Source organism: Hyperoodon ampullatus (assembly GCF_949752795.1).
Source record: "Hyperoodon ampullatus genome assembly, chromosome: 9".
NCBI lineage: Eukaryota > Metazoa > Chordata > Mammalia > Artiodactyla > Ziphiidae > Hyperoodon > Hyperoodon ampullatus.
Window position 1 is genome coordinate 13,955,718 of NC_136922.1, and position 26,144 is coordinate 13,981,861.

Consider the following 26,144-nt stretch of genomic DNA (forward strand, 5'->3'; position numbering starts at 1 on the left):
TTATATAGCCAATCTATTAAATAACCAGCATAATGGAAGCTTACACCTCATGCAAGAGAATTACTAAATTAACTATATATCTATTAGAAATTTCTAAACCCCACTCCCAAAACAACTTTAGTATACCTGTCAAGTACTGTAGGTCATTTAGAAAAACAGAAATAAAACATACATGCAGCCTTTGTATTAAAAATTTTTCATAACATATAAACAATGTTCAGATATAAACTGTGAACTAAATGTTTTTTCTAAATATGATTTACGTAATCAAGACTTTCTTAGACAAAGACAGGTCTTAGGAATATGATCTGTACAAACTTACAGTAGTGTATATTCCAATAGAGATTTTCTTCCTATTATGATATAACAATATAACTCTTTTCTGAGTGAAGATATATGTTAAGGCTTAAGGTGTAAACACTTTGGAAGGCAAACAACTTAGTGAAGAAATTACTGTTCATTTAAAAATGTGTATCATCTCATAACAGGCCCCAGAATTTTCAAATTCACATGTGAGAATACATTTACATCTTAAATTTCTAGGAAAGGCACAAGCTTTATGTAAAAAAGCAGCAAAATTTTAAACCCACCAATTTATTGAAAAAACCATTACTTTTATTAGAAACAAAAAATGCTTCTCAAGATGTTGGCAACAGGTCATAGTATAGACATCTATTTCAAGCAGTGTACTGTACTTCTCCTCCCTTCAATTATATTCCAGTTGGAGGAGGAATACCTCCTTGGCTATGGGAAGCAGAAGTATTTGAGGGACTGTGTAAGCTGGTCTCCTTGTACACAAACCATGCATTTCCTCCCCAAAGTATCATATTCAGAAAGCCAAAGATCTAAGAAAGAGAAAAATAAACATGAAATCTAGTATATAATTAAAATTTCATAACTATCTTTGTTTTCCTGTAAATATTTAATATCTACAGGCTGTATACCATTATTTCATTTAAAGTTTGAACTACACATAAAGTGGAATTAAAAAAGGAAGACTTTGCATTTCAGTGCCAGATTTGGATACATAATGACTTATTCCCAATGAAATCTCTAAGTTTGTAACATATAAAATCATGACTAAAACATATCTTATTTTTGCATGCTCATTATTACAAGATGGGATTAAATTTGAGAAAAGTAACTAAAACCTTCCTTTGATTACTTTATATTTAGACTTCAGTGCTTCCAGGTGAAGAGGAACAATAGGAATCCATGGTTCCTTCCTTGGGAGGGCTTTCACTTTTCTCCCATCTGAATGGCTATAAACATCCTTCGTGCATCTTTTCCTATTTCCCTACTTCATCCCCCTACTACCATCTCCCTTACTTCCACAGCTGCAGCCAGAAGAGAAAAGGAGTCACAGAAGAACTTTACTTCACATCCTGCATTAGTCAACCTAAAAGGAATTAGCCTTCCTAGGTATAAATCTGACAAGATGAAAGTCTCAGAGATGAACAAACGGAAGATACCCTATTTTCAGTTTTTTATAAATACAAGAATAATAGTGACTTATGAGGTAAGGGTGAGGTAAAAAGCTTGAGCACTGTCATATTACTGAAGGCCAACTGCTTTCTATCTTTTTGTATATTTGGATATAAAAACAACATTTCTGAAACTGTCCATCTCAGATCACTGTCAATATATATGCAAAAAAACAAAAAAAAGACTTTTCGATTACAAAGTTATAAAACAAAAGTTTGATCAAATTGCTTTATAAGGCAGGACTGACTTTATCCACTGGAAAAATATTTTCCTGAAAAGACATGAGACCTCCCTAAAAATAATACCCTTGTTATATTAATAATGTATCTATCTGAATTTGGATAAAATAACAAAATAATACTTAAATTTAAATAGACCAAAAATTTAGGATTTTTTAAGGAACTCTAAAAGTGTTTTTTTCATACACCCAGAGCAAATCAGATTAGAGAAGGGGCTTGCTTTAAAGTCAGATCTGGTTCAAACCTTGGCTTTGCCAACTTACTAGTTGCATCACCTTGGGTGAATTAACACATGAGCTATGTTTTTTCCCAGTTGTAAAATGAAGACAGTAATACCACTTTCCACATTCCTCTCAGAATTGTTGGATAACTTAAATAAGATATGAGTGTAATGACCTTAGCACACAGTCTTAGTAAATGTTAGTGACTATTATTAGTGCCTTTTGGGTCAAAGTCTTGCCTAATCAATGTTAATGAAAAGAAAGACTCAACCATGATCTTGTTCAAACCTATTTACAAGTAATAATTTTTTTTTACAAACTTTTTTTTGTTGTTACAAAGGTAAAGATTATATGATAACTAGGATTCTGATAAGGCTGGTAAAAATAAAATACATTCATCCAGAGATTTATTAAAAACTACTGTTTTCTTAAATCACTATTAAGGTTTTCCTAATAAGTGAAATAACATATTTTATAAACACTGCATACTTACCACAGATACATTTAGGGATCCCATACTAGTCACAGAGACAAAATGACATATCACTCCGGGTTGCTTACAAGGCAGAAGTTCCTGGACAATATTGCGACCGGTAGCCATTTTAATATCTGTAAGAGCTTTAGCCCAGGCTGAAGTGCTCACCAACCACAGAAAAGTGGCAACAAGAGTAACAACAAAGTCCTAAAGCAAAAATAAGTATGAATTAATAATGAACAGTTAATTTAAAGATACTAAATTTCAAATCCATGATGAAGGAATTGAGATCACAATGAACCCTATGGTACTGAGAAATGGCCTTCATGACATACTTCATAAAAAAGGCCACAGTCAACACAGCAAACATTGCTGTTTACTATTGCCAGCCCAGTGCCTGAGATACAACAGTAAACAAGACTTAGTTATCTCCTGAGGAGTCAGATTTTCACATGGAGAAATCAAAGTTTTACACAGCCCTCACCACAACTTATCTAAGCCTCTCCCTCTCAGGATCATATATTGGATCCTGTTATCACTAATAACTGTATACCTCCATCATCTCTGTTATAATCACCCCCTCTCCAATATCACCTCTCTCTTTCTAGCTTACTCCCTCTGGCACCCCAACCTCAAAAATCCTTTGACCTCACTGAAACCTACAATCTCACCTTCATTTCCCTCTTTAATTTATATTCTGAGGTCTTTCATTATAATCTCTTACATATACTCTCAATTCCCTTACCCTTCACCTGCTTCCTCATACTGCTCTGGCAAACCTCTAACTTTAGTTAAATCTACCTCTAATAATGAAATGGTGAAAAGCACACATCCTGGATGACTTGTCTCTTTTTAAATTCATGACCACAAAATTTTAAGAATACGCATTATATTAAGAAAGGGACAACAAAAAAAATCTCTCTCAAGACACCCTGTCACTACCAGTTTTCTAAGAAAGTCTTTGCCACTTATTACATTCCAAGAATAGGACCGAAGTTTTTAATATTTTGGATAATCTTTTACTGAACTAATAAGATAAAGAAAAAAATTTATTTTCCTTAATCTATTCTGCTGGGGAACTAGAATTCTGTCAACTAGTACTGGCTACAAAGACCTAAGTAACACTTTTTTAAAGTATGCATTTGGATAGTGTAAAGTAAAAGTTCCACCTCATTTGGTCTTCCTTTAAATTAACAACCAAAGTGGGAACAATATGAAATTTGTATCTTTTAATGTTATGTATTCTAAGCATTCAGATATGCTCAAGACTATGAGTTCTTACATATCTGCAGCAAAAATCTCTCCAAGCTCAGAAATGGGTTTTGGAGCTTATCACAGAATTGTTTTGTTTTTTAAATAAATCTGGTTAGTTTTAAGTTACTTTTGCCAACGAACTTTTAGTCATTTATGTCGGATAAATACCAGTGGTCATGTACGAGATATAGAAACTGTGATATATATAGCTTGTCCACCGGGTCAAGATGGCACTGAATAAACGTCTTGTAATTAGAGAACCAAAACAATGACTAATTTTACAAGCATGGTGGTACAATGTATTTGCATTTTGCACTTGAGCTCCCCACTGCTACTGGCCCTCTTAAAAAATGTATATCAAAGAGAAGAGAATAGAAATATAGCTGAAATATTTTGCACTGTGGGAGTACTCGCCCTCTTGCTGCTGTACTCTGCTGTACTTTGTGCTGCAGGTAAACATTTTCTAAGCACTTGCTAGAAATACAATGCCTTTTGAAGAACTAATAATTAGTATGAGGTTATTATCACGTTAAACAAGTTCTCTCTGGGCTAAACTTCATAGTTTTGACCAACAGATGTCAAATCCTCTTAATTTTTAGGTTTCTTCCTTCCAAATTCCTAATTAAAAATACACTGTTTTTTTCTGATTATGCTCTTTATGTCCACGTCGTCGATGGCTTAAGGCATGACATTCTTATATTCAAAAGCAGGTACTTTTCTGAAAATGATGCACGAAGTAATCTTAGGATGAGGGGAACTGGGAGAAATGTGGGCCTCTGAAGACAGTATGTGCGACTCAGGACTCTAGTTAGTTGTGGAGTTATGCAATGCACAACCTGCCTGTGACAGCCCTAGTACTACCAATAAGTTAGGATATGACTCGTAACAGGTCTTTATGATTTGGGACATCCTATCTTTGTTTAGTTTCACTTTATGCTATTTCCAACCCTCCACATGGCCTAGAACCCTTACGTTCCTCTTACTTACCACAAAAAAGTGCTACATTTACTTAAAAACTAAAGTTGATTTTAAAATGTCACAGTTGAAATTCTCCTAGAAATACCTTAGCAGAGAATTGAGAACATTGATAAAACAGCATACCCTCATTAACAAATAGTACTTAAAAAAAAATCCATGTTGTATTTGGCTATAGTTAAAAATTTAGGCATCACAAAAAAATTTTCTTTACATTTATACAGTTAAATTAAAAGTTGAATCCAAAATTTAATTCAGAGGCCAGACTTTTACAAATAAGAAGTATCCATCATACATTATACCAACAAAAAAATCACTCATGGAACTAATTCTGGATTATTCCTCTATATGACCACTAATTGATTACTCTAAGGTGGAAAATTACTTTTGACGTTCTGAATGATACAACTAGATCAATTTTATAATTTTATTAGACAGAAAAACCCTCTACAAAAATAGATCTGAATGCTGCTTTAAAAAGTGTCATATTTTTAGGGCTTCCCTGATGGCACAGGAGTTAAGAATCCACCTGCCAAAGCAGGGGACACGCATTCGGGCCCTGATTCGGGAAGATCCCACAAGCCGTGGAGCAACGAAGCCCGTGCGCCACAACTACTAGGCCTGTGCTCTAGAGCCCGCGTGCCACAACTACTGAGCCTGCATGCCACGACTACTGAAGCCCACCCACCTAGAGCCCGTGGTCCGCAACAAGAGAAGCCACGGCAATGAGAAGCCTGCACAAACAAGGCAGAGTACACAACAAAAAGTAGCCCCCGCTCGCCACAACTAAAGAAAGCCCACATGCAGCAACAAAGACCCAAGGCAGTCTAAATAAATAAATAAATAAATAAATAAATAAATAAATAATCTTTTTAAAGTGTCATATTTTTAAAGCTTACTAAACAAAATACAAGAAATAAAAGGCTCATTGCTAGATTTAACTTAAATTTGTTGGGATAATGACAAACTGGCAAGAAATGTCTTCATTTGGAATTTAAACTATAAAGAATTTTAACAAAATATAATAACTATATGATCACCATAGTTTTTTTTAAATAAGGCTTGTAAAGTTCACAGAAGTTATAGATTACTGATACATAATTTCTGTTGATTAGGCACTGCAAATTTAAAAAGTTGATGTCGGGGCTTCCCTGGTGGCACAGTGGTTGACAATCCGCCTGCCAATGTAGGGGACACGGGTTCGAGCCCTGGTCCAGGAATATCCCACATGCCGCAGAGCAACTAAGCCCGTGCGTCACAACTACTGAAGACCGCGCACCTAGAGCCCGTGCTCCACAACAAGAGAAGCCACCACAATGAGAAGCCCGTACACCGCAACGAAGAGTAGCCCCTGCTTGCAACTAGAGAAAGCCCGCGCACAGCAACAAAGACCCAAGGCAGCCAAAAATAAATAAAATAAAATAAAATTTTTAAAAAAGCTGATGTCTATCTTTTTGAAAGGCACCTAACAACCAAGAAATATTTTATGAAAATGTCAGGTTTGAGAATTTCTTCTCAGATATATGAAATGGAATAAATATGAAGGGTAAAATATTGTTTTATTCCTTACTTACCATCTGCATTCTTATGATCCAGGCAGCAAAAATTAAAAATAAGTAAATAAATAAAACCTGTTATTTAATAATTTGGCCTACCCTTTAAAGTAACTTCACAAATAATAAGCAGATGTTAGTGGTCAGTGTTTTCTCAGGATATAAATGACCAGTATCACGACAACAACCTCTGTTGTCCCTTCAAGTCAGTAACACTAATAATGACTTTGTAGTTATTCTTTGGTAGTGGAGGTCCAGTTTAAAACCACAGCTTATCTCTGGATTTGCCACCAATAATCCAGGGCAATTTTACTAACTAAGTCTCAGAGATTATTTTTATATCTAGCTCAGTAGACCCTGAAGCCAAAAAAGGTATCAGGACTTCAAATCCAAATCCTTTGTTGCCATTTTAAAGATTCAAAATTAGCTCATGAATGCCACTAATGCCAAATTCTATAATTCTTATAGAATTACCTGGGTCAGATTGTGAATTAAAGAATTTAAGAACACAGGGCTTCCCTGGTGGCGCAGTGGTTGAGAGTCCGCCTGCCGATGCAGGGGACACGGGTTCGTGCCCCGGACCGGGAAGATCCCACATGCTGCGGAGCGGCTGGGCCCGTGAGCCATGGCCACTGAGCCTGCGTGTCCGGAGCCTGTGCTCAGCAACGGGAGAGGCCACAACAGTGAGAGGCCCACATACCGCAAAAAAAAACCAAAACCAAAAACAAACAAACAAAAAAAGAATTTAAGAACACAGACCAGGAGCCAGCAAACTTTTCCTGAAAAGGGCCAGACAGTAAATATTTTTGATCTCTGTCACAATGACTTAACTCTGACACTATAGCATGAAAGCAGTCATAGACTATCTATAAATTATTTGGGTATAGCTCTGTTCCAAAAAACCTTTATTTGAAAAAAACCCCAAAAACAATGAGTCAGATTTAACTTGTGTGTCATAGTTTGTGGATTTCTGATATAGACTATTAAGTTGAATTAAGGCATGAAGGGGGTCTCTCTGAGAAAAGAGAAAAAAGATAAGAAACAGGAACACAGTTATGGGACTACTAGCATGGTCAGCAATTCTTCGAATCAAAGGCATTAATTTCTACTTAATTTCTCTGCTACTTGCACCCTAATATGCTCTATCACATATCTGAGTTCTTTCCAGGTTAAAACAGAAACAAACAAAAAAACCTCTGTACTCTAGAGAGTACGGAGAAAGTGCTCCAAACAGGCTACAAGAATTGGGTTAAACATGACAAGGAGAGCAAGCTCAACCTCTTGGCAAACACAGGTCAAAACACAATGAAACTGGTTTATGCCAAGAACTCTTTTTTCCAGTGTAAGGAAATCCATATCTAAATTCAAATATAATGTATACTAATATCTTATATAAATTATTCTTTTTATAAAAAGAAAGTGATTACTTACAACCATGGGAAGTTTTCGACTATCACGATACAGGTTTGTGTAACCAACATAGAGCAGAAGCGCAGCGACGCAGTACAGGAAGACAAAGACTGCAAAAGTGACGTAGAATTGTGCAGAAGAAGAGTAATCTCCAATAAGGACATGACTTTTCCAATCTACGTCACACACATTTACACCTTCAGGTGTCTGAAATGATGCTTCATTCAACCTATTAAAAAAAAAAGTCTCAAATAAATTGATGAATTACTTGGACTCTTCCAACAGAGACAGAAATACATCTTCTGTATTTCTAGTACAGAAGTATTAGAAAGGCAGAATATTGAAATAACATTTCAAAAAAAACACTCCCCAAATATATTAAAACATTTTCCTTTTAAAAAAATGAAAAATTCAAATATTTAAGTAAATTAAAATTTTCATAAGAAATGTACATAAATCATAAATTATACCTCGTAATTGGTTATGATAGACTGAATATAGACTGAATTAAACACGTTCACACCCAGATACTATCTTACTGTAATAAAAACTTAGCAGATTAAGAGCGTTGTTACAAAATGGTTTACAATTTGAGACATGATATTCCATTCTAGGAGGGAGAGTCTGTGTGACTAGCACCAGGAGAATCAGTTGTAATGATTCACATTTTAACTCTGCGTTAATTAGCTGCTAACTCCACAAAGTCTTTAATTTTCCCTATCCATAAATCACAAAAGCACTTATCACCAAAGAGGCTGTAACTGTTCCTTGTACTGGAATTTTATAAGAGAAGGATTGAGAGATGGAGAGGAAATGACTGATTACCAAGCACTTGCTATCTGACATACCTTTAATGTAAGATTTTATTTAATCATCAAAGCAACCTTAGAAGATTTAAATTTATTGAACAGAAAAATTGAGTCCTGGAGAGGTCAAGTAAGTAGTTAGTAAGTGGAAGAAGATTCACACCCTGACTTAAACACAGGACACACCCAATAAACCTTTTAATGAATACTGAGGTCAAACAGAACTTACAAACAAAATAGTCATAAAATAAATATTCAGAAAATAAAGTTTTATGCTAGTGAAAGAAACACAAGGAGCTTTTCACTTTATATAAATACATGTCTTAAAGCTATATAATGCACATTATTATTTAGTAATTGCAAATACATGAGAAATTTGGATTTTTCAGAAGTTGTGTTTGCTTCCACAACATGGCCTCTCAAACTAAGGTGATAGAGCAGGCTTGTTTTGTTTTGAAATTTCCAGTCCACTGTGGGATGACAGAATAAAAGTGTCAAGGCAACATCATATGAAAGTTTCTAAATGCTTACTGTCATTTTCTGTATTTATTTCATCACAGTCCAAGAAAATAGTCTGCAGACAGGTACTGGTCCCACGCATCACACTTTCAATAGCAATGATCACTACTTACAAATGAGAATGCAATTAAACAATTTCTACCCCCCAAGATCAGTAAGTTGTTGGAAATTTTAATGAGTCAAAAAGAGTTGTTAAACCATAAAAACAAACAAATAACTCACCTGAATGGATAACCAAAAGCAGCTGTAATCGTTTTATTGTCAGAAGATTTATTAGTGTGACAAGCCACTTGAATTTCTGTTTTGCCCTTAAAACCTCCACAGGTGGCAAAAGCAAAGATAGAAGCAATCTACACAAAGTGAGACCAAAAAAGAAAAGAAGCATTACTGTACCCAAACATAGGCCATTAAAATTTTAAATACAGTGATTATTAAAAATTGGCTCACTAACATTCTTAGAATTCTTATTTACAAATTAAGATTGTGCAAATTATTTAAAAATTTATTTGCAACTCTCAACAAATGTGATTTTATTTTCCCGAGTATAATATAGAAACTGGTATAACAGTCCATATAACAATACATTTTAATACACCACTGTAAAGCAACTATACTCCAATAAAGAAGTTAAAAAAATACATGTGCTCAAATTACAGTGTACCCACTAAATATTAGTATGAAATTCAGAGGAAGCCTTATTTATTAGTATCAAAATTAAAAGGGGGTAAATTGGGGGTATTTTATTTGGAACCTAAGGGTAACTATAAGGCCAAGAGACTACAAGCAAAGAAGAGATCTTATTTCATGAGCTTATAAGGCCTCACTTGTGGGTATTTTGAGGTCTCAAAAAGTAGTTGGAAATTTGTTTTCCTGATCATAAATATGCTTAAAGAAATGTAATAGTGTTTTCTCAAATGCTATTCAAACAGGAAAAAAACTGAAAGCATCCTAAATATTGACAGGGAATCAAATATACTGTAATTCATTTCCACAAGGGAACATTATGCAGTCATTAAAATGTTAGGAAATATCTAATGATAAAGAAAATGGTTCAATACATATAAAGTTTGTTTAAGCAATGCGTTGTGCATGAGTCTACATCTGTGCATACACACACAACAAAAACTAAAAAGTCTATGCACCAAAATTTTATGTGGTCACCTCTGAACAGAAGACGAAAGATAATTCCTTTTTCTATTTGTATCTTACGAATTTTCTACAAAACAAGACAAACAAAAAACCCAGATACAGTGTAGTGACCAAGAGCTCAATGCTTCAGCAAATGCTGATGGCTCTATTTATAAAATATATTTGGAATTTGATCACTTTTTACCACCACCATCACAACATCCTGATCAAAACCACTATCGCCTCTGGCCTGAATTATACGGTGACAGCCTTTGAAACTGATGCTCCCTACTCCTGTCCCTGCCCCTGCGTCAGTCTACTGTCAACACATCAGCCAGCGTCATCTTTTAAAAATATAAGGCAGAAACCTTTATTGTCTGCTCAAAACTCTCCAGTGGCTTCAGGGTTCTCTCCAAATAAAATCAATGTTCATATAATGGTCTACAAGATCCTTTCCTCCTTTAACATTTCTCATCTCACGTTGCTACTTTTTCCCTTGCCAAATCTCTTTACACAAATGGTCTCCCTGCTATTCCTTAAAGACATGGGATAAACTCCTTCAGAACCTTTGCACTGAACTATTCCCTCTGCCTGGAATACATGGCTAACTTCCTACTTCACAGCTTCCTGTTCCAATGTGACCTTATCAGAGAGGCCAGGCCTTTCCCTAACCTCACTATGTTCAATAACAGTGCCCCTACCACCCCACACTATCTATTCTCTTTATTTGTACTGCACTATTTTTCCTCCATTGTAATTACCAGTGCCTGACAGTACTTCGTTATTTGTTTGCCCACTTTTCTCTAGGATGTAAACTCAAAGAGGGCAGGAACTTTGTTTTGCTCAAGGTCACAGACATCCAGCAAATACATAAAATTCAGGACAGGTCTGGTATCAAAGCCTATACTGTTGAACACTGATATAATGCCTCTCGTGGATTAATCCAGGACCTTGAATCAGGCCATAATCAGGATCATAACCATCCATGAAACTTTTTTTTCCATGAAGAAGAGATACATGAAAAGGAATCTGGTTATAGATATGAAGAGTTTGGTATAATGTCCGCACGTAGTTTGGAATCTTCAGTTAAAAGAGTTAAAAAATAAAGAAAGAAGAATAGATACCCTCTTAGCATAAATGTGCAGGAATACACAGAGTGAAAACAGAAGGCCAGGAAATGAGTCTCGGGTATATACCTGCGTTTAGAATTAGAAAAAAGAAACAGGATACACAAATTGAATCAATGGAATAAAGAGGCCAGAAATAGATTTGTGTGTACAGACAAATTATATCTAACAGAGCTGGCACTGTAGGGCACTAGGGAAAAGAGAATGGTGGTTTTAAAGATGTCACCACAAACTCCCTGATACTCCTCCCCTCAAGAGGTGGAGATTAATTTTTCCCCCCTTAAATGTGGATAGGACACAGTGACTTGCTTCTAGTGAACAGAATATGGTAGAAGGACTGGGATGTTCTTTCTGAGGTAAGGTAATAGAGACTACAGCTTCTGTCTTCATTTCTCACTCTCTTGAATCACCTGCTCTGGGGGACGCCAGCTGCCATGTTGGGAGGATATTCAGGCAACTTATAGACTCATGTGGGTAAGGAAGCGAGGACTACCATCAACCATGTGAGGGACCTTGAAAGTATACTGTCTGAGGCTTGCCAACAGTCATATTAGTGAATTAGAGGGGGGCCTGAGATGACTGCAACCCAAGCCAACCTCCTGGGAGACCCTGAGCTGCAACAACTCAGCTAAGCCACTCCCAGATTCCTGACCCACAGAAACTGTCAGATAATAAACTGTCTATAGTTTTAAGTACTAAGCTTGGGGTAATTTGTTATTTGAAATCAATAACTAACACAAGGAAGGACGGTCCAGATGGGCTAAAGTCTTAAATGTAAAAAGTGAGTCTAAAAATTATGAAGACAATATAAAAGAAAACTTGTGATCACAGAGAAGGGAAGAATTCTTAAGAAAAAAAAAAAGCTAACCATAGAGATTGTTAAATTCAACTACAGAAAAAGAGGTTTCTTTTAAAATCAAAAGTCAGCTTCTGAATGTAAAACAAGCTATAAACTAGGAGAAAGTATTTGCGATAATGTCACAAACGATTAGTATCTATGTATACAGACCTAAGAGAGACTCTTGCTCATGCATACTACATCATGTGCACAAGAATGTTCACAGTAACATTGTTTATAATATCAAAATATGGGGAGGGGAAGCAACAGGAAAGTAGATAAAATATATTGATATACAGTACTTACAATGGGAAGTTACATAGCAATGAAAATGTACAAACTACAGCTACCTACTTCAACAAGGATGAATTGTAGAAACCTAACGCTGAGTGGGAAAGAAAAAAAGTTGCCTAAGACTACACAGGGGGTATTCCCTGGTGGCGCAGTGGTTAAGAATCCGCCTGCCAATGCAGCGGACACGGGTTCAAGCCCTGGTCCGGGGAGATCCCACATGCCACGGAGCAACTAAGCCTGTGCACCACAACTGGTGAGCCTGCACTCTAGAGCTCACGAGCCACAACTACTGAGCCCGCATGCCACAACTACTGAAGCCCGCGCGCCTAGAGCCTGAGCTCTGCAACAAGAGAAGCCACGCAATGAGAAGCCTGCGCACCGCAACGAAAGAGCAGCCCTCCTTGCTGCAACTAGAGAAAGCCCGCGCACAGCAACGAAGATCCAACGCAGCCAAAAATAAATACATAAATTTCTATTTAAAAAAAAAAAGAATTAAAAAAAAAAGATTACACAGGGTATAATGCCATTCTTTTAAAAGCTCTGTTTACTTGTCTACATCACTCCTGCCACTGTCTTTGTTCAGGCCTGCACCATTTTTCCCTGGGACTAACCCAGCAGACTCCTCCTTTCACTTTTAAACTCATTCCCAACACCATTCATCTTTTACTGTGGGCTTTAGAGCTGCAGTATCCAGTAAGGTGCCATAAGCCACATGTGGCTACTGAGCACTTTATAAATGGCTAGTCTGAAATGAGATGGCTGTTAAGTGTAAAATATACCATGGTTTATGAAGATTTAGTATGAAAAAAGAATGTAAAATATCTCATCAATAATTGTTTATATTACTTGTTGAAACAATAATATTTTGGATATATTGGGTTAAGTAAAATGTATTATTAAAATTAATTTCACTTGTTTCTTTTCACTCTTTTAGGATGGCTAGTAAGATGCTTAAAGTTACTGTATGGCTGGCATTTGTAGTTTGCACTGTGTTTCTATCCAACAGAGCTGTTTAGAGTGATGTCACACTGATATGAAATAAAAATCTGGTCATGTCACCCCCCTGTTTGAAGAGATTTCCTCAGCGGCTTTCCAGATCTAAATTTAAGGGGAAAAAAAAATTCTTTTTAGGCCCAAACTTCTTAATTTGGCATAAGAGGCAGGGCTGAGGTAGCCTCAACTTTATCCTTCTAGATTTATATGCTATACTCCCTGCCAGGTCCTGTACAACTCTGTCACACTGCACTATATACCGTATTTACTGTTCCTGAAACACACCAAGTATTTATGTCTTGGATATGTGTGTTTATTCTGCCAGGATTCCTCATCTCTGCCCCCACCCTGGTTCTCCAAGAAGCTCATCCTTTAAGGCCCTGCCCAGTTCCTTGTGGTGGTACTATTCTGTCTCCTGGGCTGAATAGATAAACTTGAGTTCACTACCTCTATTATAGGCATTTTTCTTGTGTATCTTGCCTTATTAAAAAAGACAAAACAAAACAAAAACCCAAAAGCAAAAATGATAAAAACTAGTTTCCCATTTAATACAAAAATTAGTATATCAATGGCATACTGTACCACAGCTTATTGCTTTTAAGACTACTGCCTTTATCTCTTCCTTGGCAGACTGTCATGTCTTTGCATTTGCTTTTATTCAGGACTTTCAGTGCCTACCTAGCAGGCCTGACATACACCAAATGCTCACTAAATAACTGCTTAATTAAAGGAAAAAAAATCAATTTCCAATAATGTACAAATAAAACCATATTTCAAGTCTTACATACTCATTATTTCAAGCTTGTCTTTTTGTTATGAGGGTAAATAAATGTCATGTTTGCCATTTTGGTCTTTATCTTATGGGAAAAAAGGGATAAGGTATACACTTTTTACTAAGTGAAGTACAAACAATCTGAGGATAAACTATCCAACCATCTCACCTCTCCCTATATTGCACTAGTACTCTGATTTCGATGAGAAGTTATATACTGGCAGCCCATGGGTGAAACCTGGCCAGAAGATAGATTGTGGTTTTCCCAGTATTCATGAAAAATGTGAATTTGTTGTCAATATTTTCATATCAGCATGTTGCACATAAAAATTTGGATTTCCTGTGTGGGTGTGGATAAAGATATGCCAGTATCTGACCTATATCCCCATAAAGCAACAATCACATGGCAATGAGTGACAGATGACGCCTAAGACAGGGTAGGTGCTTTCCAGACTGCTGTCACTCTCTGTCGTCTCTACAACCCTCAGGATGCGTGTTAGTTACCAGTAATCAATGAACTTCCACTATTCTTTTTTCTCCCAAACACTTGTTTCACTCATTTACTTTATGAGGGGCTCCTATCAGCACTTCAGTTTGTACTTCTAGTCTAAAATGAGGTGTTCTAGTATGCTGATTTATATTTCCTTGCCACTTATGAAACTAATTCCCCCTTCTCTCTATCCCATATAGAATGACTGAAACTGCTGATATGAAATTCCACCTGTACAGTAACTAGTAAGAATCCAGGGACAGGATGACAGCAAGCTTCTGTTCAGGTCAAAAGGTTCCATATTCATTATGACGGCCTCAAGTTCTACGTATCTCTCTGCCCACTGGACCCACATTAGTGACACGACAGATGCCTCACTAATTTAGATATCTAGAATATCTATATTCTATATCTAATATCTGGTCCTCTAGAATACTACTCTCTAAAATAGACTGGAGTACTCATCTAACTGGTGTACAAGAAGAAAATATGCCTATTTATATCTACTTTTAGACTTAAACAAGGAAATAAAGCTTTATTAAAATTAATATAGGGCTTCCCTGGTGGCGCAGTGGTTGAGAGTCCGCCTGCCGATGCAGGGGATGCGGGTTCGTGCCCCGGTCTGGGAAGATCCCACATGCCGCGGAGCGGCTGGGTCCGTGCGCCATGGCCGCTGAGCCTGCGCATCCAGGAGCCTGTGCTCCGCAATGGGAGAGGCCACAGCAGTGAGAAGCCCGTGTAACGCAAAAAAAAAAAAAAAAAAAAAAAAAAAATTAATATACTGCTGAAACCCATGCTGGGTCTGTATGTCAGAGAGTCAGATGTCGGGGCAGTATGTTGGGTATCCTGAAGGTAAGGAACATAACAGAGAAGGACAGACAGTGATACCTTCACCTACTCTTCCACTTTTAGAGTTCATGTAATAATGTGAGTGTGCCTGGCTAAGTGTCTTTATGGAATAAATTATCTACTTTTAACCAAACAAACCTTCACAAAATGGACTGGTGGCTTAAATATGTCTTCACAGAAACTACTGAGTGATAAGACAAAACCTCATGTCCAAAAGAGAAAACAGAAGCATTAATACTCTACATGAGCTGCATTCATGAGCCACATTACAAGGTAAAAACAGATTCTACTTAATCAGATCAGAAGTTGGCAAAAAAAAAAAAGAAAAAAGAAAGAAAAAGAAAAGAAAATATTAGACAAATATCTGAAATAAGGATTTTTAAAAATTTGAAATATGAATGAAATTTACCCTGCGTGTATATAAATAATATGCCATAAGATAATGACATAGTAAAACATGCATCTAAGTCACAGATGCATACTAGGGCTTTGTGTATAAAATCTTACAGTGACAGAGTCAGCCAGAGTCCCAGTCCTAGTTCCTATTCTCAGACCCTGCTCAGTTCACAGAGGGTTCTACTGGGGAACACTGGTACTCATCTAATTTATGGGTATCTTTCACATGTTTCTAGTTGCAGGGTCCTCACTGCTATTTAATTTCATGATTAATCTGTTCAGGAAAATGATATAATTGAAATCTTCAGAGATATTAACAGATCGAAAAGTATACTGTATATGAGGGTTTGTGTGCCAAATCAAATGCATGCTGTTTTACTAAATCAAATGATCATTCAGTACTTAAGTGAACTATCATAGCATGTTTGCCTTTACCATCAGTCAGATTAGAATGCCTGGAGCCAAGGTATTGATTTTTCTAAATCAAAGTCTGAAGCATTTACCACAGATATTCATTTTAAAAAACATTTTGTTATTGATGTTAATATTTCAGTTTACTCCCCCTGTGCACTGAGCAGTGAAGTCAGTTTCAAAGTTCTTCAATTTCACTCTTCTATGATTTCCCTCTGCTTGGAAAGTGCAATCATAGAAAGCTCTAAATAGCCTTCTAGTACAGTTCCAAAACCCTTAAGAATTTGGATCATGAGACGTAAACTTGAGTTCCTGCTGAAATAAATAGCTAGAAGATTTTTGCTAGCTCAGTTATTACTGTTGAAAACATCTTTATGTCACGTTTATTCTTAAACAATTGTGAACCTGAGTATGGAACTAGAAGTCTCTGAGGAACCTCAATATACTTATTTTAAAATCATTTCAGACAGCTCTATTATTTTTATGTCTTTTGGAGCAAATCAATATTCCGATTGTTGATCTGGATGGCTGTCTTGAACTGAGTCTGTCACTTCACGGAAAACTGACAGTATTTGTTGCCACTGATATAATTTGAGCTTTTAAGCAAACATTAGTTTTCCTCATGTATTTTAGGATATTTGATGTAAGGTCAACTTGAGAGTATGTTATTTCCCCCTTCCCCGTCCTGGTCCAGTGGTTTTATAAGTCACCTCCCTGCCCAGTAGTTTTCTGGTCATTTCTACCGGGACTTCTTAATCCCCTACTCCGGCGGTCCCCGAGCTTTTTGGCAGCAGGGACCGGTTTCGTAGCAGACAATTTTTCCCTGGACGGGAATGGGGTGTGTGGGGGGGTGGGATGATGGCTCAGGTGGCAATGCAAGCGACGGGGAGTGGAAGATGAAGCTTCGCTCGCCCGCCCACCGCTTACCTCCTGCTGGGGTGGGGGACCCCTGCCCTATTCCACAAATACCTTATCCTATGATGGGACCGCAAACTACCAACATAGGAGAATATTGCACTTAACGCAAATCCAGACCTTAAGCAGGTAGGTTGATTCAGGTCTTTGTTAGGGGGCTATTTCTCTCTCTCTCTACTTCTTTAAGTACTCCACTCCGTGGAAGTTATAAAGCCAAACAACAGGTTGAAGCTTTTTCTCAGATTTATTTCCCAGATCCAGGAATAGTCCTTCTCCCACCCATATTTCCATTCCATTGCTGGTCCCCAATGATGTTTATCCTGTATTAGAAAAGCAAGTCTCAATGTGTGGTCTGTGGACCCCAGGGAATACCCAAGACTCTTTCAAGGAGTCCATGAGGTCAAAAATATTTTTACAATATTATTACAACATTATTTGCTTTTTACACTACGTTGACATTTGCGCTGATATGCGCAAAAGCATTGGTGGGTAAAACTGCTGGGCTTTAGTAAGAATCAGCAAAAGCATCAAACTGTTATTTCACTGCCATGCATTTGCAGTTAAAGAAAAAAAGCCAGTTTTACTTAAGAATGTCTTTGATGAAGCAGAAAAATTGTTACTTTTATTAAATCCTGACACTTGAGTCTTCTTAATATTCTGTGTGATGAAGTAGGATGTGCAAATACTTTTATTAATGAAAAGACAACCTACAGACTGGGAAAAATATTTGTAAACGATGCAACCGACAAGGGCTTGATTTCCAAAATATACAAACAGCTCATACAACAAAACAACAAAACAACCCAATCAAAAAATGGGCAGAAGACGTAGACACTTCTCCAAAGAAGACATACAGATGGCTGATAGGCACATGACAAGATGCTCACGCTAATTATCAGGGAACCTCAAATCAAAAGGACAATGATGTATCACCTCACACCAGTCAGAACAACAGTCATCAAAAAGTCTACAAATACTAAATGCTGGGGAGGGCGTGGAGAAAAGGGAACCCTCCTACACTGCTGTGGGAATGTAGACTGATGCAGCCATTATGGAAAACAGTATGGAGGTTCCTTAAAAAACTAAAAATAGGGCTTCCCTGGTGGCACAGTGGTTGGGAATCGGCCTGCTAATGCAGGGGACGCGGGTTCGTGCCCCGGTCCAGGAGGATCCCACATGCCACGGAGCGGCTGAGCCCGTGGGCCACGGCTGCTGAGCCTGCGTGTCTGGAGCCGTGCTCCGCAGCAGAAGAGGCCGCGACGGTGAGAGGCCCGTGCAAAAAAAAAAAAAAAAACACTAAAAATAGAGTTGCCATATGATCTAGCAAATCCACTCCTGGGCATATATCAGAGAAAACTAATTTGAAAAGATACGTGTACCCTAATGTTCATAGCAGCACCATTTACAATAGCCGAGACATGGAATCAACCTAAATGTCCATCAACAGATGAATGGATAAAGAAGATGTGGTATATAAATACAACGGAATACTACTCAGCCATAAAAAAGAATGCAATAATGCAATTTGCAGCAACACGGATGGATCTAGAGATGATCATATTAAATGAAGTCCGAAAGAGAAAGATAAATATCATAAGATATCACTTATATGTGGAATCTGAAATATGATACAAATGAACTTATTCACAAAACAAAGACTCACAGACATAGAGAACAAACTTATGGTTACCAAAGGGGAAATAGGGGGCTGGGGTATAGGAGTTTGGGATTAGCAGATACACACTTTTATATATAAAATAGATAAACAACAAGGTCCTACTGTATAGCACAGGGATCTATAATATCCTGTAATAAACAATAATGGAAAAGAATATGAAAAAGTATACATATATATGTATGTATAACTGAATCACTTTGCTGTACACCAGAAACTAACACAACATTGTAAATCATCTGTACTTCAAAGCAAACAAACAAACAAAAAACCCCACTATTACGGCATACCTAAATACAATGGTTGTCTGCAGGGAAAGCATTTAAACAACTGAGTTTGCTGAACTAGTCACTTTTTTTGTTAAATACTATTTTTACTTGAAAAAATAATAAACAAAATATAGGTATTCAGACTTGCATATTTGTCAGATCTTTTTCTTGAAAAAGATGAGCCTTTCACTTCAAGGAAAACCAGCAGCATCTGTTGCCATTCATGTAATCAAACTTTCAAGTGATTAATTATCGTTATTTAAAAAAAATATTTTTAAAATGTCTCAGCTTAAATTTCTAACATGGTAAGTATCAATCGATACAACCCCATAAACAAAAGCTCTCTGAGGCACTCAATATTTAGGAGTATAAAGGGGTTCTCAGACCAAAGTGTTTTGGGAACCACTGTATTAAAGCACTGCTCTGTTATCTTAATTTTCCCTTTAATGTTTTATAAGAGATTGCTATTCGTATGTGTGAAGTGAGTGTGTATGTGTATATATGTACATTCTAAAACCACTGACAACACACACACACACACACACACACACATATAGTCTATGAAAAAAACATCTAGTATATCCCATGAGAGGGTTCAAGGCAAACACTAAGAGGATTCCAGGTAGAAGAAACAGAGAGCAAAGGCATAGTGGTAAGTCAGTAAGTCTATTACAAGTTTTACATGTATATAGAGTCCTGGTAGGCACAAAATGCCATTTGAAATCATTTTTTCCCTTTCTACAGTAGGGGAAAAAAGTGAACACAAATGGCAAGGTTAAGAGAAAGATAAGTTTCTTAAAAGGTAGTCTGTGCCATAGACTGATAGCCTAAAAATTTAAGTATTAAGCAAATGGATGAAACAAACATCATTCTGAGTATGCCTCATCCCCTATACTCTGTAATATCATTTGTATTTTCTAGGCTGCTCCTCTGTGCTATATTATAACCACAAAATTAGAATAAAACATTGTCCCTGTTTGTAAAAATCCTATAATCTACTTGGGATGACTAAACTCTTAGAGTATTTTAGATAAACTAGTACATATTTCTGAAAGCTTGTTTTTTAAACAAATTGATATATGTAATGCTCAAATGGTTATGGGTTTTCTTACTCATTGTTTTTCACACTAATTTTCCTGGATAATAATTTACCCCAAAGTAATGCTTTTAAATGTTCTTTTGAATTTGCTCATTAATTATAAGTATAAAATCAGAAAAAGGTCTTCCCTGGTGGCGCAGTGGTTGAGAGTCCGCCTGCCGATGCAGGGGACACGGGTTCGTGCCCCGGTCCGGGAAGATCCCACATGCCACGGAGTGGCTGGGCCCGTGAACCATGGCCGCTGAGTGAGAGGCCCGCATAATGCAAAAAAAAAGAAAGTAAAACTGTACAAAATTAGAAAAAAAATTCAAACTTGATAAATGAATCAAGAAAACCCTACTTGTTTTTAACTCCTCCTAAGATCCTGTTATAAACATGCATGTAACAAGAAAAAAATTACTCCAGGTACCTATGTTTTTGTTTCTTTTTTTTTTTTTTTTTTTTTTTTGCTGTACGCGGGCCTCTCACTGCTGTGGCCTCTCCCGTTGCAGAGCACAGGCTCCGGACACACAGGCTCCGCGGCCATGGCTCGCGGGCCCAGCCGCTCCGCGGCATGTGGGATCTTCCGGGATCGGGGCACGAACCCGTGTCCCCTGCATCGGCAGGCAGACTCTCAACCACTGCGCCACCAGGGAAGCCCTGTTTTTGTTTCTTAAGCCTGAAATTTTGGGTAATCTTTTCATTAATTTATTAAAAGACCAATCAGAAACACAAAGGTAAGTTACTGAAAAGACTAAGAACAGACTGTTTGAGTCCAGGATGTAGTAATCACAATCATGGGATCTGAGTACATTACTTAATTTCTCTAAGCCTCAGTAACATGGAGATGACAACGGTAACATGTAATATAGAGATAACAACCCTCATAGGTTGTCAGAAAATTAAATGAGAAAATACAGGTAAAGCCCTAGAACATATATTGAACTCAATAAATATCTCCTGTTAACACTGAGAGTAAACTTGGCCAGCACAAAAATATTCATAATTCTAAAATTCAACCTAATTAGTCTATAATTCCTTTACATACTCCCAAACAGTATCTCTTCCACAATTTTGTGTGTGTAGAATTAGGAAAGCATATTACTTACTTAGACTTATTTAGAGCTAAACATTTGACCAGTGTTCACCCTAAGTAGCAAGAAAGTCCAAAACACAGTGTTCAAGGAGACATTAAAAGGAGATAAAGTCATTTTAATGAAAAACTTTAAATACTAGTGATAACTGACTACAAAGTAAGATCCAACTTAAAATTTACTAGAAAAATATTAAATAATTGAAAAGGCTGCTTTGATAACATTAACCCTTGCCTTTTTACTTCCATGTTCAACTCCTACACGTGGGGCATCTAATCTCACTTAAATTTTATCTTATTACCTTGACAGGCTGCTAAAAGCAGGAAAACATGCAAACAAATGAAAAGTCTACAATATACCATTTCTAAAGTTTAAAATATGTAAACGAGAACTTAGTGATCTTGAAGGACCGGAAGATATGTTAGTCATATAGGGCTCAAATTGTATCCACTGTCTGGATCTAGTCTTCCTAGAAACACAGCATTTCAGTTCTGAAGAACCTACTAAGAACTGTTCAAATACATTATCATCACTCACATATTTATAACTCAGTCATTCCAACAGCCCTGTGAAGTATTGCTATTCCCATAAAAGTACAACAAAAATTCAACCTTTACTGAGTACTTATTACACAAACAGAACTGAGGCAATGTCACTGCCAGGCACTGTAACTAAGGGCCAGAAGTAGATTAAAGTAGATTTATATATATATATATATATATATATATATATATATATATATATATATATATATAAAAGCATGGTGGCTACAGTTCAGAAGCAAAATAGAAATGCTTCTGCTTTGGTGACTGTATTTTTATTTTGTCAATAAATATTTACTGAATACTTGCCTTCATGTCTATGAGGCCTTCATATTTGTGACCCCTTGAAAGTTACATATTATCAGGTTATATCTTAGTCTAACATCTTCTAGAACATTGCTAAAGGTAAGCTGATTTGGGGAATTATTCTCGTAGTTATATGGATAGTAAGCAGCCTTTATCTAGATTTGTTTGTAAACGTATTTATTGACTATTTTTAGAGGTAACACATACATCTCAAGCAACACCTTATGAAACTTGAACAATTTATTCAAAACACATTTAAAAATTCCTACTATGGGCCTTTCTCCTCTAGAACCTTGTCTTATGCCTCTCTGCCTCTGTTTTAAACCTTCCATTCACAAGTCTCCTCTCTACAGCGCGCACACACACATTCAATGATTGCCATCTTTAAAATAGGTTACCACCCAATCTCTCCCATCTTCATGGTCAAACAGTGGTCTCCTCTCACTGTCTTCTCTTTCTTACCATACATCCATTCAGCCTACTACCATCTGGTTTCTGATTTTACCAAAACTGCTCTTACTAAAGCCTCTTGATTACCAAAATCAAGGGATGCATTTTAGTAATTATTTTTCTTAACCTATTGCACCTAATATTGCTGAGTACTCTTTTCTTGAAATATCTCTAATAGTGATGCTAAGATGTTATTCCTCTCCATCTTCCTAACAATACCTTCTTCCTTTGCTGCCAAATACCTGCTGAATCTCCAGCCCATACTTGTCTTTTAAACTCTAGATCCACGTATCTAACTGTCTACAGGATACCTCCACTTATATGCTCTAAAGAGACCACAAACTCAATCATTCAAAACCTTACTGACCTTTCACCAAACACCTGCTGCTTCTCCTTAGTGATCTGTCTTAGACAGATGTGCCACTACTAATCCGAGTCAGAAATATGGCAGTCATCTTACAGCCCTCCCTTTTCTTCACCCTACAAATATATTCTAATTTCTAAACCTCTCTTTTCTAGTCCCACTGCAATTAGTTTTAGGCCTTCATTATGTTTCAAACAACAGATTTCCCTTTCTTCAATTATGACCTTTCCTCTCCAATTCATCCCGCACACTGCTGACAAAATAAAAACTTCTAAAAGGCAAATCTAATTATATTATTCACATGTTTATTTACTCTTGAATGAGTGAATCCACCCTACACGGTAGGAATTCTGGGCTTAGATGGAAGCTGTACGATAAACAACCCAAAATTCTGTACCTGCACATATGCATTTTCTTAAGGAAAGGGCCCAGGTTATCAAAGGTTAACCCAAAGGATTAAGAACCACTGGCCCATAGGATAAACTCCAAACTATTCCGCAAGCCCTTTGAAACCTTTCAGAATCATCTCAAACCACACCATCCCTCCCGGTATATGTTCCAGTCAACCCCAATTACTTTTAAATTACTTTTAAATAGGGTTATGCTGCTTCAACTTTTCACACCACTGAACGTAAGATTCTCTTTGCCTGGAAAGCCACTCCCCAACCATTCCCCAAGTGAACAAGTACTCGTACTCATCCTTCAAGTGTTCTTTCATCTATGAAATTCTCTCTAGCACCTCCAAGCAATCGATTTCTCCTTCCTTTCACCTACTACACTTTGCCTATACCTTTATTATAGTATTGGCCATATGGCATATTCATATTTGTTTTCATGTCTTTCTTATTAGGTCATGAGGAAAAGACCATGTTTTATTCACATGGTCTAGTGCTAGTGCTTAGCTCAGCACCTATATATAAAACACACTCAAATATTTGTTGAATAAATATTCTCTACACCATGAACAACGAATACTCTTTTCATAAAAGATTCTCTTGTGTAATAGTAAGTTGTTCAAACTGAAAGTAGTATTTCCTTAAGTTTAAAAAAGACATTTTTCAAAATATGTCAGACCTATGATCACTAATAAACATCACTGTTTTAAAATATTAAGGAAAATATTAAGAAAAAAATTAAGTCTACATTTAAAAAAATTGACAAATAATATAAGCATAAATATAAACAACTGCCTCTTCATTTAAGTGAAATTTTAAGTTAATTATAAAGTTAATTATAATCCTCAATGATATTAAACTACTAGGTATAATAAGACTTTTTCTTAAACCTGATATTTGATTAGCTCAGTTAAATGTTTTTCCTCCTGCAATTTAAAATGTTTATATACTCAAATAAGAATCTTCTTTATATTTAAATCTGGGCTTAGGCTTAACAGAACCCTAAATATATACATTGAAGTGTCTTTAAAGTAAACATTTGTGTGAAATTAGCACTATTTCAGCTTTCAGAAAACACCAAGTAAAACTTTGGAGGAAACGTAGGAACCCTTGGGTGCAGGAAGGAAATCAGATTGAGCACCCATTAGAGAATGTGAGTTTCTGTGTTACTTTAAAAAACATCCTCAGCACGTTATTTAAAACAGAAAATCCTAAGTTCTTACTCTTCACCACTTTATCACTAACATACGGGGTTGAAGAGTTACGGATGTAAATGCTGCTGGCTGAACAAGCAACTTGCCTGCACGCTGGACAGATGCCAGCTGCCTATTAACACGGGCCTGAAAACCACCACTGGAATATGTCCTAGGCCACGAACTCCGAAGGCACTGTGCAGTGCCTGGTGTATTCATCAACTCCTCCAAAGTGACTGATCATCACCAAGGCCGAAGTCATAAATCTGCTTTGATGCTAATGACTGAGAGTGTTCCCAAGGAAGGACTAAGAGCTGACTGCAGGATATTGCTGGGAAATACCTAAAACAAGCTGGATGGCGATTCCTAACTTGTGTTTCAGTCGACCGGACTCACAACGCATTTTGCTTAGACCTTCTCCCCTTACTCCGCCCACCCCCGCCCGCTTCCCTGACCCACAGTTTATTTTTATCCATTTTTAACTTGGGGCCAATCTTAAAAGCAAATTAAGACCCCAGAAGCTCGTCAGATCACTTGGGGAAGGCACACCAGCTTTCGACGGAGCGCGGCCTCCAGTCCGCATGGGGCAGAAATGCACGGGCTCTACCGGAGGCGCAGAGGCAGCGCCGGCCGGGGTGCTACTCCGGCCCGCCGGGTTTCGGTTAGACCGCAAGAGGAAGTTTTCTCTTCCCTCGCGGGAAGCAGTGAAGCCAAAGAGAAATTTGAACCACCACTCCCCGAGGGATACCCAGAGGTGAGCTTCGGTGTGGGAGGGCGGCTCCGCCTGGGACGGAGGCAGCCGAGGGACCCATGATTCGACGCCGACCGCAGCGTTCCCGCCCCGCGCGGGCCCAGGCCGCGGCCTCCTGTCCCCTCCCAGCGATTCCAGTCCCGTCCGGTCCCGTCTCGGGGAAGACGGCGGCTTCGCTTCCCCCGCGGAGCGAGCCGCGCCCCGGCTCCCGGAGCCCCCAGCCTCCCCGCCGAGGGCGCCGGCCGGGCCGGAACCGGAGCGGGAGCGGCGGCGCGATTCCCCGCCCGGGGGGCGCGGGCTGCACTCACCCACTCGAGGACCTTGATGAAGCCGAGCGGCTCCTTGAGCGGGTTGAGGTTGAGCTGGAAGGAGGACATCCTCTGAGGGAAGGAGGGAAAGAGAGTCAGGACGGCAGGGCGGAGGAGGAGGGGGACCGACAAGACAGAGCTGCCCGGCCGCGAGAAAGGGCAAGCGGGGCGGGCTCCGGGAGGCGGGCCTGGGAGGCCGCGGGGCGGGGCGGGGCGGTGGCGGTTGAGCCGCACGCCGAAGCGCTGGGGCGGAGACGGAGAGAGGCGGCCGCGGGAGGCAAGGGCGGGCAGAGGCAGGGAAGGGGCGGTGTCTCCCCGGGCCGCACCTGGCCCAGCCGGCTGATCCGCTGGCGAGCTAAGTAGACGTTGGACGCCCGGCTGCGTGCGCCGCGCCCCCTTCCCTCAAGTCCAGCCCGCGGAGCTCGGGTTCCTGTCGCGCATGCGCGCGCCCAGTCCCAAGCCTGCGTAGCGGGGGCCGCTGCCCAGCGCGAAACGCCAGGTTTCAGTTAGGTCTCCTCACGCCTCTCCGGGCAACAGCTGTCTTCCCCTGGCTTCCCTTCACAGTTCCC

The 26,144-nt window shown here is 38.3% G+C and overlaps 1 protein-coding gene across 2 annotated transcripts; it reads right to left on the reverse strand.

Moving 5' to 3' along the window:
• Positions 1-600: 600 nt before the first annotated feature.
• On the reverse strand, positions 601-25,674 carry SYPL1 (synaptophysin like 1; the record flags this gene model as incomplete). 2 transcript variants are annotated; one of them, XM_079711297.1, is made up of 5 exons in its annotated part: positions 601-845; positions 2,439-2,627; positions 7,634-7,841; positions 9,160-9,287; positions 25,576-25,674. In XM_079711297.1, the coding sequence occupies 5 exons, from the start codon at positions 25,642-25,644 to the stop codon at positions 711-713; spliced, it is 729 nt and encodes a 242-aa protein (XP_079567423.1). In that variant the 3' UTR covers positions 601-710. The 2 variants fall into 2 exon arrangements, with proteins under 2 accessions (XP_079567423.1, XP_079567424.1); XM_079711298.1 differs by lacking the exons at positions 7,634-7,841; positions 9,160-9,287 and having other exon boundaries at positions 25,576-25,644.
• Between the last annotated feature and the right edge of the window lie 470 nt (positions 25,675-26,144).